An 18,278-nucleotide genomic window follows, 5' to 3' on the forward strand; every position below is an offset into this window, starting at 1 on the left:
AACTTAGACCATGGTCTAACTCTGTGCTAAAATTATGGGAAGCCAAAATTGTCAAAATTTTTATTCAGTTGTATGTTTTTTATGCTTACTGTGCTCATTACTGATTCATCGATGGTGAAGACAATCATCTATTTATACTTCCAATACTATCACTATCATGAATGCTTATGAGAGCCAAATGAGCTGAAATAATGATATCTCTACCGTTAGTGATTTATGTAGCAATTGGCTATCCATACCTAAACCACAACTTTAAACCTGAGTTTAGGTTAAACCCGACTTCAGAATACGGGCCATAGTGTTTAGTTCACACAATGGAATATTGAAAGACGTGTCATGTGCTGTTAGATGTTCAAACAGTGCGAATATAGTATAATATAATGTAGTATAGTATCTATTTTTCCGTATAAAAAAATGCAAAACGGATGGATGGACCATATTCATTTTTGTCAACATGACAAATGTGTTCTTCCATGGGGTCCATGTACAATAAGAAGTAAACACATATGAAAAGAAGTATATGATATACAGTGAATCAAACAAAACAACAATGATATAATAGAACATGTTGCTAGTATAGGGAAGTATTATAGAATTCAATAATTTACACTGTTACATTATTGAAATCTGTTTTCGAAAGAGCAAACGACTGTTGTAGGTGAGGAATAATAAAATGATCATTCAATGATTGTCAACTGTCATAAAAACACAAGATTTAAGTTCACGCATACATCTTTAGGAGGAAAACTAAGGCTTTAGCCTAAAAATATTGTTTGTTTGCATTCATTCATATGGAGGATGGCCAATTTTAGCGGTATTAATAAAATACCACTTTTCTTCCATGGGGTCCTTTGAAGGGAATCCGGTGTAAAATATATATTTCATTGAGAAAACGTCGCAATAAATATATAAAAACTTGTAAATACACTAATCAGATGCATATAGGTAAGAAATTAAACAAAAATAAGTGAGATGATTTCACGTTTTGGACATCCTGAGTATTTGCATTCTAATGGACTAAGTAAAATGGGATTATTGGACCAAATGGACACAGCAAAAACTATGGTGTTAACCGGTGTACATAGAGGACCACACCAGTTATTTTACACTGGTGTTAAATTGGTGGTGTTAGTTTTACACCTATAGGTGCTATTACAACACCGTTGGTTGTTACATTCACACTCTTTGGTGTTATGTTCAATCTTAAGGGTGTAATTTTAACACCTCAGGGTGTGGTCCTCTATTAACACCAATTGGTGTCAGTTTTAGCACCACAGTTTTTATAGTGGATGATTGACGAAATGTTGATGGACGGAATGGCATTAGACTAAATGAAGGTAGACTGTGTAGTGAGTAGACGAATTGGCAGTTTACCATTTCACACCGAGGACACCTCGACAGTGTGAATGTGAACTGTGTGTTTACATAGTGAAGCGTATGGTTCCCACTGTTAAAATGTTCTAATTCAACAGTGCTAAAATAATATCACACGCCGAAGAAGATGTTTACATAGTGGACTATGTAAATGATAATAAACATCTAAAAGTATGCGATGATCATCTTCTTAGTTTTTCTTCCTTTCTTTGTAATTCTTTTTTTCTTTACCTTTTCTGTCTTTGACATTCTTTCTTCCTTCCCCTTTTCTTTCTTTTATCCTTTCCTTCCTTCACCTTTCTTTCTGTTTCTTTCTTTCTTTCTTTCTCTTTCTTTCTTTCTTTCTTTCTGTTTATTTCTTTCTTCCTTTCTTTCTTTCTTTCTTTCTTTCTTTCTTTCTTTCTTTCTTTCTTTCTTTCTTTCTTTCTTTCTTTCTTTCTTTCTTTCTTTCTTTCTTTCTTTCTTTCTTTCTTTCTTTCTTTCTTTCTTTCTTTCTTTCTTTCTTTCTTTCTTTCTTTCTTTCTTTATTTCTTTCTTCCTTTCTTTCTTTCTTTCTTTCTTTCTTCCTTTCTTCCTTCCTTCCTTCCTTCCTTCCTTCCTTACTTCCTTCCCCTTTCCTTCCTTTCTTTCCTTCTCTCCCCCTCTCTCTCTTTCTTTCTTTCTTCCTTTCTTTATTCTTTCATTTGTCTTATCGTTAGTACTGTCGTTCGCCACAGCATGCCATGTGTTTACCCACTAGTGCCCATTACTGCTTCGCAAAAATATGAAGATAGAAAATGTGTCTTTGGAAATATAACTACTTATTTCGGGTCAACTGCACTCGTAAAGAATATGCGGATAACAATCATTCGCATTAATGCTGAATGAAAAAGGAACAAAAACTAGACCTCTTTTGATTCGCACTCTCGTTCCCCTGTTCGTTGAGAAAAGAAAGAAAAAGGCGAGTTTGACTTCAATTTATTCTCTGGTATGACCTATCCAACTATGAAACTTATACATACATGTACAGTGCGTCCCAGAAAAAAGGGAAACCGAGATTCCAATGTATGTTTTCTTCAAATCATCATCATATATTTCAATTTTCTTCTATATTTTGATACCTATGAGGCGAACACTCAACGCGTTGATGAGCAAGACAAGTCTGAAATTTAATGTCATAGGCCTAATCAGGTTGCGTACATGTACGTAGAGAAATTGGACTAAATGTTCGTGATTTATTTATTTATTTAAAAATCTTTATACAGGATAAGCATGTTCAGATATACACTGTTTTCCAACATGGTCCTGTTGACATAGTAAATATCTAACAATGTACAGAAAAGGTGCATTAAACAATTCAAATTCAGGCAGAGTAAATTATAGTAAAACAAAATTGAGTAACATAGGTATTAACAAACATAGATATATAAAAATAACAAAAGATATCATATAAGTGCACTGGGTTATGAAAACCAAACTGAAAGTTGAAAACACAAACCGGCATAAAGAGAGCGGAGAGAGTGTTACGAGAAGTGTGTTTTCTTATATTTCCTTTTAAATGTATCAATTGAAGTTGCATTCTGGAGTTCCGAATCTAAACTATTCCATACCTTTCCTCCTGCATATCTTAAGCTATTCTTAAAAAACTCAATGTTCGGTTTAGGTATAACTACGTTGAGCGAATTGGCAAATCTTGTATTCATTGGATGCCTATCAAAAACCATATCAATAGAATTACATAAACGTATCAGAGCATGTCCATAGACACAGTTATACATAATACATGCAAGGAAATAATTTCGTCTTTTTTCTAAAACCTGCCATTTCAATCTCTTAATAATGTCAAAACCATTATGAGTATAATCAAAATTCTTTTAAACTATTCTTGCTGCTCTTTTTTGTAATCTAAACATTTTCTTATTACTGACAGAACAGTTCCCCCATATCGAACAAGAGTAATCCAGTATGGGTTGAATTGTACAATTATAAATTTGATTTAGAACATTCGTATTAGTGAAATTACTGACCTTTTTCAAAGAAAATAACTTATAAGCTAAAGATTGACTTAGGTTCTTTACATGAAAATTCCACGAAAGATTCTCATCAATTTCGATTCCTAGATACCTAATATGTTTTACTTGTTTTATAATGTTATTATCCAGATATATGTTTAATTCTTGAGAAGATCGCGTGTTTCGCTTTAATAACATAGTATACGTTTTGTCGACATTAACTTTTAATTTATTTCTCTTATACCACCTACTTATTTTTTCAAGATCAGACTGTAATTTAGAAGTAATGACTTCGGTACTTTTATCATCAATATAAATAACAACATCATCTGCATATATATTGCATGAGCATGATAATAAACATTCACTTAGGTCATAAATAAAAACAAGAAAGAGTAGGGGACCCAGGTCACTACCGCCAATCGTTTTTTACATGGTACAATATTCAGGGGCCGTGCATGTGGAACGGTTTTCAAAGTGGCGCGGGGGGGGGCTGACCATGCAAAAAATCACAATCATATGGTAATTTTTACGTTTTTGTACATGGTTTTGAAAGAAAAGTGGGGGGGGGGGGGCTGAAGCCCCCAGCCCCCCCCCGCTTCCGTGGCCCATGGTATTTAATAATAATAATAATAGACAGTTCTTGTATAGCGCATAACACATTATAAATAACGTCTCTATGCGCTTCCAAAGGACTTGGATATTATTACCCTGGCTTTAGCCCCGCAGCCTTTTACAGCGCGGTGGCATTTCAAGGAATAAATTTAGTGCTTGTTATCCGCCACGCGTGAATGATTTGCTAAGTTATTGGTCTCAAATTAAAACGATGCGATTCCACTCTTTTTACAAGTATCAAATTTGTAATAAAAACATATTCAATAATTATTATGAAATCTGTCTCAGAAAATGGATTTCTTATTTTTTTGATGGGACGCACTGTATAGCGTAAACATGGGCTTTTCATAATTACCAAGGGTACGTGGGAGTGATTGATTAATCTGTCTCTAAACGTTTCAACCTTAGAACCGAAATTCGACAAATATTTGTTGTGGTTTTATGAATCTGAAGTTCATAGGCATATAGTCTGCATGTAATTTACTCTCTTTTGTTCTTCGCAGTGCGCCGTTGATTTTGTGACCGACCTGTTTACTGCCCTCAACGTTGACTCGACGTATGGTTTCAGCGAGGATGTGTTCCATGAAGCGGGGCCCTTGCTGCTTTATGCTCTGTTCGACTTGGAGGCCTTGTGTGCCGCCGGGCCTGGCGGGACGGATCTCGACGAGGAGGTGGTGTTTGGGAAGTTGATGTCCGCGGAAGAAAATGGGGCGAATTCTACCTTGTCGGAAGAGGACCTTGAAGAAATTTTCCACTCAATTGGTGAGAATTACACGGCAGAAACACAGACAACGGTAAATATACTTATATGCTATACTCTGGCATCATGAAAGCAAAATATATATTTCTACCACTCCTCCCAACACACACACATATTTCTCATAACAATTATACTGGAAAGTGATAATTGGGTAAATAGCAATGATAATAATGACAGTTTTGTGGCCTCCATTATACTACCATCAGTACTTTTACTCCAAATACTACTACTACTACTACTACTTCTACATGTACTATTACTACTACTACTACTACTACTACTACTACTATACTACTACTACTACTACTACTACTACTACTACTATTGGACAATTATAAAATCAGTGGCAATAATAGACCTTTACAGGCTTTATAATTGTTTTAAAATAAATTTATAACCCTTTTCACCATAAATTAATGCATCACAGTTAACGCATAAAACATTTTCATGAATATCATTGGAAACAGTAGGGAGTGTTGAATCAATTTTTTTAAAGTTTTTCATTCAACAAATTACAAAAGTTATTTTAAGGCCAGTTGTGTCTGACTAATAACGAGCACATTGTTCAATTTTAAGGGCAATGTTTACGCGACACTAACCCAATACCTTAATAACTGAAAAACGTATTATGTTAGAGTCGTATAATATAACCACTACCGCTAAAATGATAAACAATTTTCTATTCTCCTAAGAAACTAAAAAAAATATCATAAGATATTTCGAACATTCCTGTATTTCAATAATTTAAAGTGTCATTATACGTTTCAAGTGAATATCGAAAGTACAGGATGGGGGGGGGGGGGGGATTGTATCGCTTTGGTAGTGCCGACCTTTTTTTCTTTTTTGCTGATCAAATTTTTCATGGAAGAAATGACCTCAACTCGATAATGAACTAGTAAAGATCCCCTATTTTTGCTTGTCAAGTTTTTTTGGTCATATTTTCCTCAAAAGAAACTACCTCGATTTGATAGTGAAAAGCCTTTTTGAGGGAAATCGTGGATTTGCCCTTGCTAAAGTATATTGCTAATTGCTTTGAAAAGACTGTAACATCAGGACTATCCCAAAGCAGATGAATATCTGCCAACATATGCAGTATGTAATTATAAATATTCCTTGGAAGGCAGTTCCCCATTTGAAAAAAAGAAAACATCATAAATGTCACGAAGATTAAAGGGCAAGTCCACCTCAACAAAAAGTTGATTCGAATAAAAAGAGAAAAAACTCCAACAGAAAGCTATGACATTTTGAAGTTTTGCTTAATTTCACAAAACAGTTCCTGGTTGGTATGCAAATGAACAGACTGATGACGTCATCCATTCACTATTCTTTTGGATTGTACTATTTCGAATATAAGATATTCTAATTTCCATCATTTTCAACGATTAATTCCTTCCTGAATATGTGGAATTACCATTATTATGGTTCAGTCAGTTAGGACTTTACTGTCAAATCGGTAAAAAAATGAAATATTGTATAATTCAAACCATAAAAAACAAAGAAATTAGTTATTTCGTTTTTTATTGTTTCAATTATACAGTTCAGTGACATGCGTAATTGACAGTCGAGGATATCCCTCGCTAAAATAGTCCACATCCCTGTTTTGTGAAAAACGAAATTTTGAAATGTCATAGCTTTCTTATTTTACATCCGATTTATATGATTGTTTTAGTGTTATGCTTGTTTGATTTTTCCTGTATTTATTCGAATCAACATTTTTCTGGTGTTAACTTGACCTTTAAAGATCATTTTGGAAGCCACAACAACATACACCATTGGAAAGACTAATTGGATACGATGCCAATTTCAAGTGCAGTGCTGTGCTCTGTTGATTTTATTGCGCTCATCTGCGGTATATATCTATGGCGTCATCTTATAACAATGGAGTTTGCATTACTTGCGTTTTGTTTGCGAACTGCTCGTATTTTATTTCTTTCTTTTCCAGCTTAAACTTTGGACCGAAAATAACATAAAATAATTCCTTTCCTTAATCATGTAACCTAAGGGTTAACAATAACTCTGAACCTTCACCTTCTAATGTGGAATTGTCATTATTTTAACCCACCTTGATTTGATGAAGGGTTTTCTATATGTAACACCTGCAAATAATGATATATAATTAAAATAATAAATTTCCAAAATTAATATGAATGATTTACTTCACTAAGTTGTGCATAAATGTTTTGGGGAACTTATCGAAATTTTAGAATGCCATATATTTCTAAGTGTACAATTATAATTTTTGATGAAATTTTCAGTTATGCTTTTGATTTTTTTCTCCTCTCATTCAAATAAACTTTCTGTTGTGGTGTAATTAACATTTAAGGATAAACCCACACCCCAACATTCCCATCATCGACCACATCTTAGAGTTACGATGGATCCGATCGACCACAACTACGGAAAGGCAAAACATCAACATCTATATTGCCTGTTTTGTTCAAAATATTTTCTAGATAATTATCCTGAATATACTTAAATTCATTGTTTTCTTGAAAACTTAATGTGCTTCTTTTGTTCACAAAGGACATTTTGCAAAGTTCTTCTGAAAAATAGATATGACATTGGTGGGTTTCCATACAGTTCAGGTTGATCGGATCCGTTGTAACTCTTTTTAAGTCTCGCTCCTTATAGCTGATCTAACTTGCGTTTGTCCCTTGCTTCTTTCATGAAAAACCTCACAGTGTTTCGATGTCGAATCGGTCTTTACTGCATCAGTCACCGACCACGAGGCCGGAGCGAACGAATCGGAGGTCCACGCCATCGCCGAGCTCGTAGTCCTTAGCATCCTCCAGGGATACTGTATCGGCGAGGCGACGTTGCCGTCGCCCGAGGCCTTCGTGGACACAATCTTTGACTCATTCGCCGAAGGCGGAGTTATTCCCGAAGAAGGTATCGTCGAAGAGCCAAATAGGAATAACAAAATATAATTCCAAATCGGTCTGAAAAAAAGAAAAGTATCGTGAATAGCCCTCATTGATTGATACTGAACAAAGAAACAAAATGAATAAAGAAAAAAATAGACAAATAGGAACAGGTTGTTTCGCTTTGATTGTAATTGTCACTTAAGTTAGCTGTGTCTTTGAGGAGATCTTTTAAGACGGAAATGTAACTTAGTATTTTATGTGCAAGTAGAATATGCCAATTTTCCATGATATTGTTTTATAGCTTAATTTGTGAAAAAAAATGATTAGATAACATATTTTGCGTTTTCTTTACCAGGGAAATGTCGCCATGGGCCTTTCCCTTATAGGATTTATATAATCAAATTTAGACTTTCAGATTTGAAGTCTCGGTTTGTGTAAAAAAAACACATTTGATATGACATTAATCTATATGTATACATGTTAACAAATACCCCTTGGAAACTGTTGACGATATATTTCTACAAGAAAAGCTCTACCAATGAAAAAAAATATTAAAAGGAATTCTAATGTCGCAATGCCATTTTCTTCTCCAGAATTCGAACATTTGCTCTCGGACCTTGGCATTGGTGCTTCCTCGGCCGAACACGATGACCATGCCGCCGATGCTGGCCATGACGACCACGATCACAGACGGAGACGTCATGCTGATGACATTTCGGTGGCAGCGGCGGGATACATCCATCGCGTGAGGAGGGTGGTCGACGACCACGGCCATGACCACGGTGCGCACTCCGATGAGCTCAATGTATCTGCTGTAGGTATCGAGGAAGGTTATCATAACGCAGTATAATATACAAATGACTTCAGGCACGACTGGTGACCGTTACTTGTGCTAAGAGATATATCCTTGTGTGATTAATTAGGATCTACGAACATGTTCCAGTCGTGTGTAAAAAGCATTGCGTAACTTGATGAACAGCTTTATGAAACACCCACATGGGCCCCCCGCAACACAAAGCTTAGCGTTAAATTGCAAATATGAAAGAGCACTTCTGATTGGTTCCTGGTCAGTATTTTGAACCAAATGCTCGTATAACATTGATCTTGATTGGTCTTCGCGCTATCGATTGATCGGTAATCCTTGTGTTACGGAGGACAGGGAGAGGTGTGTCTTAAAATAAATCTCAGCTGTACAGTCATTTTGTCACCGTTGTATGCGATATGTTGTAAGAATGAAGCCCTGAAAAAAAGCACCCGAAACCATTATTTAGTGCTTCAAATAGTGAAGATATTAAAGTGACCCGGAAACACCGGTCAGAAGTTATTCCACATACTATAAGTGTTAAGATCTGCTGTCCAGGAAACAATACCTCAGAAGTGTATGCGTATATTTTTTTCCAGGGTGTTCTTATCTACTGGAACATTTCATACCACGCATATCAAATGCTACTTCAAATTTATAAGAGTTGTTTAAAAGTTTAAATCATGCTTAGTTATTGAAGATATTGATTAAACATTGCTTTTTAATATTTCAAACACTTTTTAAAACTGTTTAATACCTACTGCATGCCCTAAACTCTTTGAAGTAAGCAGCGTTTTAAGTATTATGTGAAGAAAAAAAAATAATGATGCGATTTAGACACTTCCGCGGTCAGGTGACCTATAAGGACTTGTCACGTCACGTGGTAAGTTTATCTCACCCAATCAGCTATTTCATGACACTGCTTCAGCTAACGACTTCCTCCTTTTTACCAACCAGACATGCTACACGGGGGAGGAACTCCTAGACATTCATGGAATCGATCACGAAGCTGGTATCACGGAGTCCCAGTACGCAGCCCTGGCCCCGTCATTAATCCAACAGATTTTATCGGGTGTCTGCAGCGCAGACGTACACGTGGATCCGACCAATTCATACACAGATGCGGAAAGTAAGTGAACTTTGTAGAAGGGCGGGGATAACTTACCAACCCGCCACTGAGTGTGTTAAAATAGCTTGTATACCTCTTGGGAAAACTATTGATAATGAATAACTATAATAGCTTATAGTCGTATTTGAATAGAGGAACTAAATTTTGAGATGAAATGATATAATTTTCTTTAAAAGTTTTTATTGGAATTTCATAATTTTGTATAACAAATCAAATATAATTAATACAAGTAATTTGAAAATTAACAGAATATATGAATAAGAAAATAAAAAAAAACAGCATACACATTATTAGTTTACATTAGAAGAAGTACAGCTTATCAACAGATAATACTTGATACACATGTAGTAAAAACAGTCACTTTGTCTCTTCTATTTATTACTCATCCCTATAGTACAGTAAAGGCAAGAATGTAATAATAGAGGAAGGAAATTATATACTTATCATTAACAATATAGTTATTGTGATATGAATGCATCGAATATTATTGTCATCATTACTATCGTTATTATCATTTTTATTATCATTACTACATGTTCCAGGTCTATCATCATAATGATTACCATGTAGGGCAATTATTAATTCAGTTCGTTACAGTATGTTAATGTCTAATCAACGTTCTAAGTATTAAGCAAATTATCCAACCATCCAACTAAAAATTGTCACATACACGGGTATTTTGTTTGACCATGAATTCGATTAATATGACGTCCTTTCATGATTCTAGAAAGTATTATTATTATTACGATGATTCAGTATATTTTGTTTATTTATTTTTTATATCCTTTTTTTTATTTCCAGTTTGGGGCTACAGTCACTTAGCAGTACTGGTCATCAGTCTCGTCGCCATCCTTGGCGCCCTTTTTCTTCCCTGTATGAGTGGATTCGTGTATGAAGCCATTATTCAGACGATGATGGCGCTTGCCGTTGCTACGCTCACTGGGGATGCATTATTACATCTTATACCGCAGGTAAAATAACCGTTCCGTGACTTTTGCTCCGGCGGCAATTGCTCTAATGAAAAATCTGGCACATTTTGCCACACTAAGCCAACTATGAAATATAAGTGGGGACGTCGTGTCCTATTGGTTACGATTCTCGTCTTACAAAAAGGAAGACGTGGGTTCAAATCCCAGCCATGACGTGTTTTCCTTCAGCAAGAAATTTACCAACATTGTGCTGCACTCAACCCATGTGAGGTGCATGCTACAATTCTTTGCACCGATGCAATAAGCATCTTTTAACAGCTGGAACTGCATGTGTACTATTAACATATGGTGACCACACTATGAACACACCATTAACACACCGTAAAGGCACTGTGAACACACTGTAAACACAATGTAAATGCACCGTAAAAACAATGTGAACACACTCCAAAGTCACTGTAAACACACTGTGAGCACACCCTAAACACACTGTAAAATCACTGTAAACACACTGTAAACCCACTGTAAACACACTGTAAAATCACTGTAAACACACTGTAAACACACTGTAAACACACTGTAAACCCACTGTAAAACCACTGTAAACACACTGTAAACACACTGTAAAATCACTGTAAACACACTGTAAAATCACTGTAAACACACTGTAAACACACTGTAAAATCACTGTGAACACACTGTAAACACACTGTAAACACACTGTAAAATCACTGTAAACACACTGTAAAATCACTGTAAACACACTGTAAACACACTGTAAAATCACTGTAAACACACTGTGAACATGTTCACAGTGTAAATAAACTGTAAACACACTGTAAAATCACTGTAAACACATTGTAAACACACTGTAAACACACTGTAAACCCACTGTAAACCCACTGTAAACACACTGTGAACACACTGTAAACACAATGTAAATGCACCGTAAAAACAATGTGAACACACTCCAAAGTCACTGTAAACACACTGTGAGCACACCCTAAACACACTGTAAAATCACTGTAAACACACTGTAACCCCACTGTAAACACACTGTAAAATCACTGTAAACACATTGTAAACACACTGTAAACACACTGTAAACCCACTGTAAAACCACTGTAAACACACTGTAAACACACTGTAAAATCACTGTAAACACACTGTAAACACACTGTAAAATCACTGTAAACACACTGTAAAATCACTGTAAACACACTGTAAACACACTGTAAAATCACTGTAAACACACTGTGAACATGTTCACAGTGTAAATAAACTGTAAACACACTGTAAAATCACTGTAAACCCACTGTAAACACACTGTAAAATCACTGTAAACCCACTGTAAACACACTGTAAACACACTGTAAACACACTGTAAAATCACTGTAAACACACTGTGAACATGTTCACAGTGTAAATAAACTGTAAACACACTGTAAAATCACTGTAAACACATTGTAAACACACTGTAAACACACTGTAAACCCACTGTAAACACACTGTAAACACACTGTAAAATCACTGTAAACACACTGTAAACCCACTGTAAACCCACTGTAAACACACTGTAAACACACTGTAAAATCACTGTAAACACACTGTAAACACACTGTAAACACACTGTAAACACACTGTAAACACACTGTAAACCCACTGTAAACACACTGTAAACACACTGTAAAATCACTGTAAACACACTGTAAACACACTGTAAAATCACTGTAAACACACTGTAAAATCACTGTAAACACACTGTAAACACACTGTAAAATCACTGTAAACACACTGTGAACATGTTCACAGTGTAAATAAACTGTAAACACACTGTAAAATCACTGTAAACACATTGTAAACACACTGTAAACACACTGTAAACCCACTGTAAAACCACTGTAAACACACTGTAAACACACTGTAAAATCACTGTAAACACACTGTAAACACACTGTAAAATCACTGTAAACACACTGTAAAATCACTGTAAACACACTGTAAACACACTGTAAAATCACTGTAAACACACTGTGAACATGTTCACAGTGTAAATAAACTGTAAACACACTGTAAAATCACTGTAAACCCACTGTAAACACACTGTAAAATCACTGTAAACCCACTGTAAACACACTGTAAACACACTGTAAACACACTGTAAAATCACTGTAAACACACTGTGAACATGTTCACAGTGTAAATAAACTGTAAACACACTGTAAAATCACTGTAAACACATTGTAAACACACTGTAAACACACTGTAAACCCACTGTAAACCCACTGTAAACACACTGTAAACACACTGTAAACACACTGTAAACACACTGTAAACACACTGTAAAATCACTGTAAACACACTGTAAACACACTGTAAAATCACTGTAAACACACTGTGAACATGTTCACAGTGTAAATAAACTGTAAACACACTGTAAAATCACTGTAAACCCACTGTAAACACACTGTAAAATCACTGTAAACCCACTGTAAACACACTGTAAACACACTGTAAACACACTGTAAAATCACTGTAAACACACTGTGAACATGTTCACAGTGTAAATAAACTGTAAACACACTGTAAAATCACTGTAAACACATTGTAAACACACTGTAAACACACTGTAAACCCACTGTAAACCCACTGTAAACACACTGTAAACACACTGTAACCCCACTGTAAACACACTGTAAAATCACTGTAAACCCACTGTAAAAACACTGTAAACACACTGTAAACACACTGTAAAATCACTGTAAACACACTGTAAACACACTGTAAACACACTGTAAAATCACTGTAAACACACTGTGAACATGTTCACAGTGTAAATAAACTGTAAACACACTGTAAAATCACTGTAAACACATTGTAAACACACTGTAAACACTCTGTAAACCCACTGTAAACCCACTGTAAACACACTGTAAACACACTGTAAAATCACTGTAAACACACTGTAAACACACTGTAAAATCACTGTAAACACACTGTGAACATGTTCACAGTGTAAATAAACTGTAAACACACTTAAAACACGCTTTAAACACACTGAACACACTGTGACACACTGTAGCCACACTGTGAACACACTGTAAACACAATTTAAAACACACTCTAGGCCCAATGAACTTACTATTTAAATCAAGCAATGAAAAAAATGAATCTCTCTTTCATTTTATTCTCAGGCTGTGGGATTGCATGCACACGACGCTTCCGGCCACGCCCACACCAATCATGGGCCCCTCAATCCTGAACTAGCATACGTCTGGAAATGCCTGGTGATTGAATTAGCCATCTACTTCTTCTTCTTGGTTGAAAGGGTTTCCAGTTTGGCAAATGTAAGTAGGGGTGGAAAGCCTGGGGCCTACAGTAACTTGTTTTACCTTTTCCTCTCCCAGGCACCCTTGACTTTTACTGTAGGCATCCTTGTTCCTTTTCTTCTTTTGTTCTCATGCATTTGCTTTGTAACTTTATCCCTGTTGAAATGCCAGATAAAGATATAGCCCTAGAGTTCCTTGATACTCCGCGAGACGGAAAACGGGGAACCCCCCCCACGGAATTCAAAGGGAACGTTCACCCTGACAAGAAGATTAGGGTAAAAATCGCAGAATGAAGGGTGAAAGATTAATGTTAATGTTAAGGAATATTACTCAACGATTAAAGAAAAATTATTAGAAGTTTAGAAAAAAAATGGGGGAATTTGTGACGTCATGCGATAAGCTTTTGATGTATTTCCATGTACCGTGAACTAAAAACAAATCAATGAAATGTCATTTCCTAAATTAAAGTGGTTTTTATTGTACCTTGATGCGCGTATACACAGGATACGTGCCTATGTGACGTCAAGAAGTATTACACGTATCTTAGACCCCTTTTAAAGGAGAATGAAACCTTTGAAAAAAGATAGCTTTTGTGAAAACAGAAAAATTAAAGAAACAGATCAACAAGAGTTTGAGAAAAATCGGACAAATAATGAGAAAGTTATGAGCATTTTAATATTGAGATCACTAATGCTATGGAGAGCCTCTCATTGGCATTGCGACAAAAATGTGTGATGTCACTTGTGAACAACTCTCCCCATTACTTTAGTATATATTTCACTTAACCTGCCTTTTTTATCACATCTATCAGTAGATTATATGTTCTTTCTATAGGAGGGCACGTAACACAGATTTTTAAAGAATATGTCATGGATAAATAGTTTGTATCAACATGAGAAAAAGCAAAAAGAGACATTTTGAGGGTATTTTATATTTCATCAAAGGGAAAGTTGTTCACATGTGACATCACACATTCTTGTCGCATTTTAAATGGGAGGATCTCCATAGCATTAGTGATTGCAATATTCAAATGCTCATAACTTTCTCATTATTTTTTCTCAAACTTTCTTTGATCTTATTCTTTGATTTTTCTGTTTCGACACAAGCCTACTTGTTCCAAAGGTTTCATTCTCCTTTAACTATTTCTCGTAAAACTATTCGTGTTTTCTTTGTTTCCCCCCCACCCCCATTGCAGTTCGGCGGACACTCGCACTCCCATGAAGAGCCAGCAATAAACATGGAATCCACCGAGAATTCAGCCAAAGGATTAGGCAAAATGACCGATTCCAAGAGAAACTTGGTAATTAAAAGAACTGTTCAATTCACATTGTATATTTTTATTTCATTAGGCATTAAGATTAAATTAATTAAACTGAATTTTTAATACACCTCTGTCATCGATATTTCAAATCAACTATTCTTAGTGCATATACATGCTTTTTCAAAATTACATACAAATCGGATGTAAAATAAAAAGTTATGACATTTGAAAGTTTTTCTCAGTTTTAACTGAGAAATAGTTATATTCACATCCTGGTCCGACAGTCGGTATGCAAACGAGGAGATCCACTCACTATTTCTTTTGTATTTCTTTACCATGATTACATGGAATGTTAAATATTCTTATTTTCTCATCATCGTCATGTGAAACAAAGTTTTATTCCTCTCAGAACATGTGTAATTATTTTTTGTAACATTTCGTGGATCAAACAAGAGGGTCTTTATTCTCAAATCTGTAAAAATTGAAATATTGTATATTATACAATATTTCAATTTTTATTAATTCAAACTCTAAGAATCAAAAGAAATAGTGAATGAGGGACATCATTTCGACTCTCTCAAGAAATGTATCCACACTTTGCTGCACTCGACCCAGGTGAGGTAAATGAGTACCGGCAGGAAGTAATTCCTCAAAAAGCTGTGCGCACCAGAATCGGTAGACTAGCTTAGCCGGGGTAATATAGGAGCGCCTTAAGCACCTAGCAAGGTGAAAACATGCGCTATACAAATTCTATATTATTATTATTATTATTATTATAGTTCTATCACTAAGGTGTGTATGTAACTCTTTTGTGAAAAATAAGCGAAAATTTAAAATGTCTTTTTGGTGACATTTTCTGTGTTATGCTTCTTCTATTTTTCAATTTTCATTCAACTCAACTTTTTTTTTCTAGGGATGGACTTGACCTTTAAGTAGAACTAACCTTTATTTTGTTCACCTGACAGGCAGATTCCGAGAACGGAGAAGTGGACACAAATGAGTCATATTGCTTTCAAGGTAAATACTGTGGTATTGCGTGTAGAGAGTATGATTTTTATATTGTAGTAGTAGGGTTATAAAGTTTATTGTACAACTCCCAAGAATGTTCTGTAATCTGATTGGTCCAAATCGGATCACATGATATTCGGCGAATTGCACTATTGCATCCAAAACGCACTATCCTGCACTCTGACGTCATACCAAAAGTACTATCCTGCACTCTGACGTCAGAGTGCAGGATAGTACGAGTTCTGGAATTATCTAGACTTTATATCAAATAGCATTCGGGGCAACTCAGTAACATGGGGGAGGAGAGGGGTTGTATAAAACAAAAAATGCACGCATTCTTGTGCATGGAGGACCTAAATAATGAACTCTGTGCTCGACTCGCCAAATGGATATACCGCACTCGGTCCTGCGGACCTCGGTCATGTCGGTGCGGGATATCCATTGGCTCTTCTCGCACATCGTTCATTATTTGGCCCTGCATGCACGCGCTTGCGTGCAGCATTTGTATAATATTTACACGTTAATATTTTTACGCCCTCACTAATGAAGCACATGTGCGGAGTCAAAACGCCTAACGTTGGTGGTTGTTAACCCAACACAAAATGACTGTGGGTGGTGTTGCAAGAAAAGATTTGCTATATGATTCTGCTACAGTTTTACAATTGGTGGATCAAGCTTTACGATGTCTATTGTAGAAAATCGGGGTCCCATCTTACAAAGAGTTCCGACAGATCCAATCAATATCAACTCTATGGAAATCCCATACCATCATTTTTTTCTACCGGAAATTTGCACAATCTCCTACGTAAACAAAATGAATCACACATAATTTTCAAGAGAATGATGGATGTATCTAGAAAATGTTTTGAATAAACATACATTTTAGATGTTGATGTTGCTGGCCGTCCATAGTGGTGGTAGATCAGATCAATCGCAACTCTTCGTAAGACGGGCTCAGTTAAGACTACGTGTTGCCAGAGTCTAATAAGTAATCAATTCTCCCTGTTGCAGGTAGCTGTCCGAATCTGGCCGCCCGTGGCGCCTTTTTTTTTTATAAATTATAATTCTTGTCTATAAATTTAGTAAAAAAATCATTAAAAAAAAATTGTCGACTTATTCATAGTTTTCATATATTCCAACTATGTATGTTGTGTTTAATTCATTTCCTGTTTTTGTTGTTTTAATAATAATAATAATAATAAAAACAACGCGTCTCGGAATAAAATATTTTTCCAGATAGATGGTTTTATATAAATGCCTATTATTATTGTTATCACTGGGCCCCGTTGTATTATGATAATTTTGTCAGTTAAAACATCTTACGCATTAGACAACAGTACGAATGTACAGTTGTAGGAAACATGTTCGTTTCATTATTTTTTCTGTACATCGAATTGCTTTCGTGTTTGATTTTGAAAAAAAATCTTTCTATGCAAGAAAAACCACTTTGTCATCCAATGGTAACTTTCATAGAAACCTTGATTTTGATTGGCTGATGAGCATTGTTTACCTTTAAATGCCAACTTTGTATCGCTGCAGGGTGCGGAACATTGCCTCTCATGATCATCGTTGGGGACGCCCTGCATAACTTCGGAGACGGTCTGGCGATCGGTGCTGCCTTCACCCTCGGCATCCCCGCAGGACTCAGTACGAGTATCGCCGTCTTCTGTCACGAGCTACCTCACGAGCTAGGTAACCTCGGGTCTATTTTGAATGAAGCTATAACATGAAACCTTAAGGTCCCATTAAAACGAATGTTACTTGAGAAAGGCCAAAACCCTTGAAAGATTGAAGAATTGGAAAAATATTCGTAACCATCCTTGATTAGCAAGATCTCCTCTTTCTACAACAAATGAAAAATAATAAGATTTTTTTATATATGTTTGCGTTATATTTCAATGAAAATGTATTCTTGGGGGGAAAGATCATTTGCTTTTGCATGCCCCACTTTGTGGAACAGCCTTCCTGAAGACATAAAAATATGTACCTCTGTCGAAACTTTCAAAAATCTTCTAAAAACTTTGCTATTTGACTCTCAGCTCTTTATGCGCCTTGAGCATTCTACAGAGTGGATTTGGCGCTTTACAAGTCTCATTATTATTATTTATTATTATAATTTAAAGTAGTATATTTTCTTTTGCGGTAATTCGTTTAATTTTCAAAATAACATTTATTTCTGCCGTTATAGTGAACTATTTTTAGTTACTCCTACTAGT

The 18,278-nt window shown here is 35.6% G+C and overlaps 1 protein-coding gene across 1 annotated transcript in view; it reads left to right on the plus strand.

Moving 5' to 3' along the window:
* LOC121416975 (zinc transporter ZIP12-like) overlaps positions 1-18,278 on the plus strand; it is a 31,692-nt gene that overhangs the window by 7,889 nt on the left and 5,525 nt on the right. The window contains exons 2-10 of the mRNA XM_041610518.1: positions 4,484-4,774; positions 7,422-7,629; positions 8,198-8,418; positions 9,364-9,535; positions 10,337-10,506; positions 13,659-13,811; positions 14,989-15,093; positions 16,020-16,071; positions 17,602-17,754. Coding sequence (XP_041466452.1) covers positions 4,484-4,774; positions 7,422-7,629; positions 8,198-8,418; positions 9,364-9,535; positions 10,337-10,506; positions 13,659-13,811; positions 14,989-15,093; positions 16,020-16,071; positions 17,602-17,754 — 1,525 coding nt within the window. The remainder of the gene's footprint in view (positions 1-4,483; positions 4,775-7,421; positions 7,630-8,197; positions 8,419-9,363; positions 9,536-10,336; positions 10,507-13,658; positions 13,812-14,988; positions 15,094-16,019; positions 16,072-17,601; positions 17,755-18,278) is intronic.

This window comes from Lytechinus variegatus, chromosome 6, assembly GCF_018143015.1.
Source record: "Lytechinus variegatus isolate NC3 chromosome 6, Lvar_3.0, whole genome shotgun sequence".
Lineage (NCBI taxonomy): Eukaryota > Metazoa > Echinodermata > Echinoidea > Temnopleuroida > Toxopneustidae > Lytechinus > Lytechinus variegatus.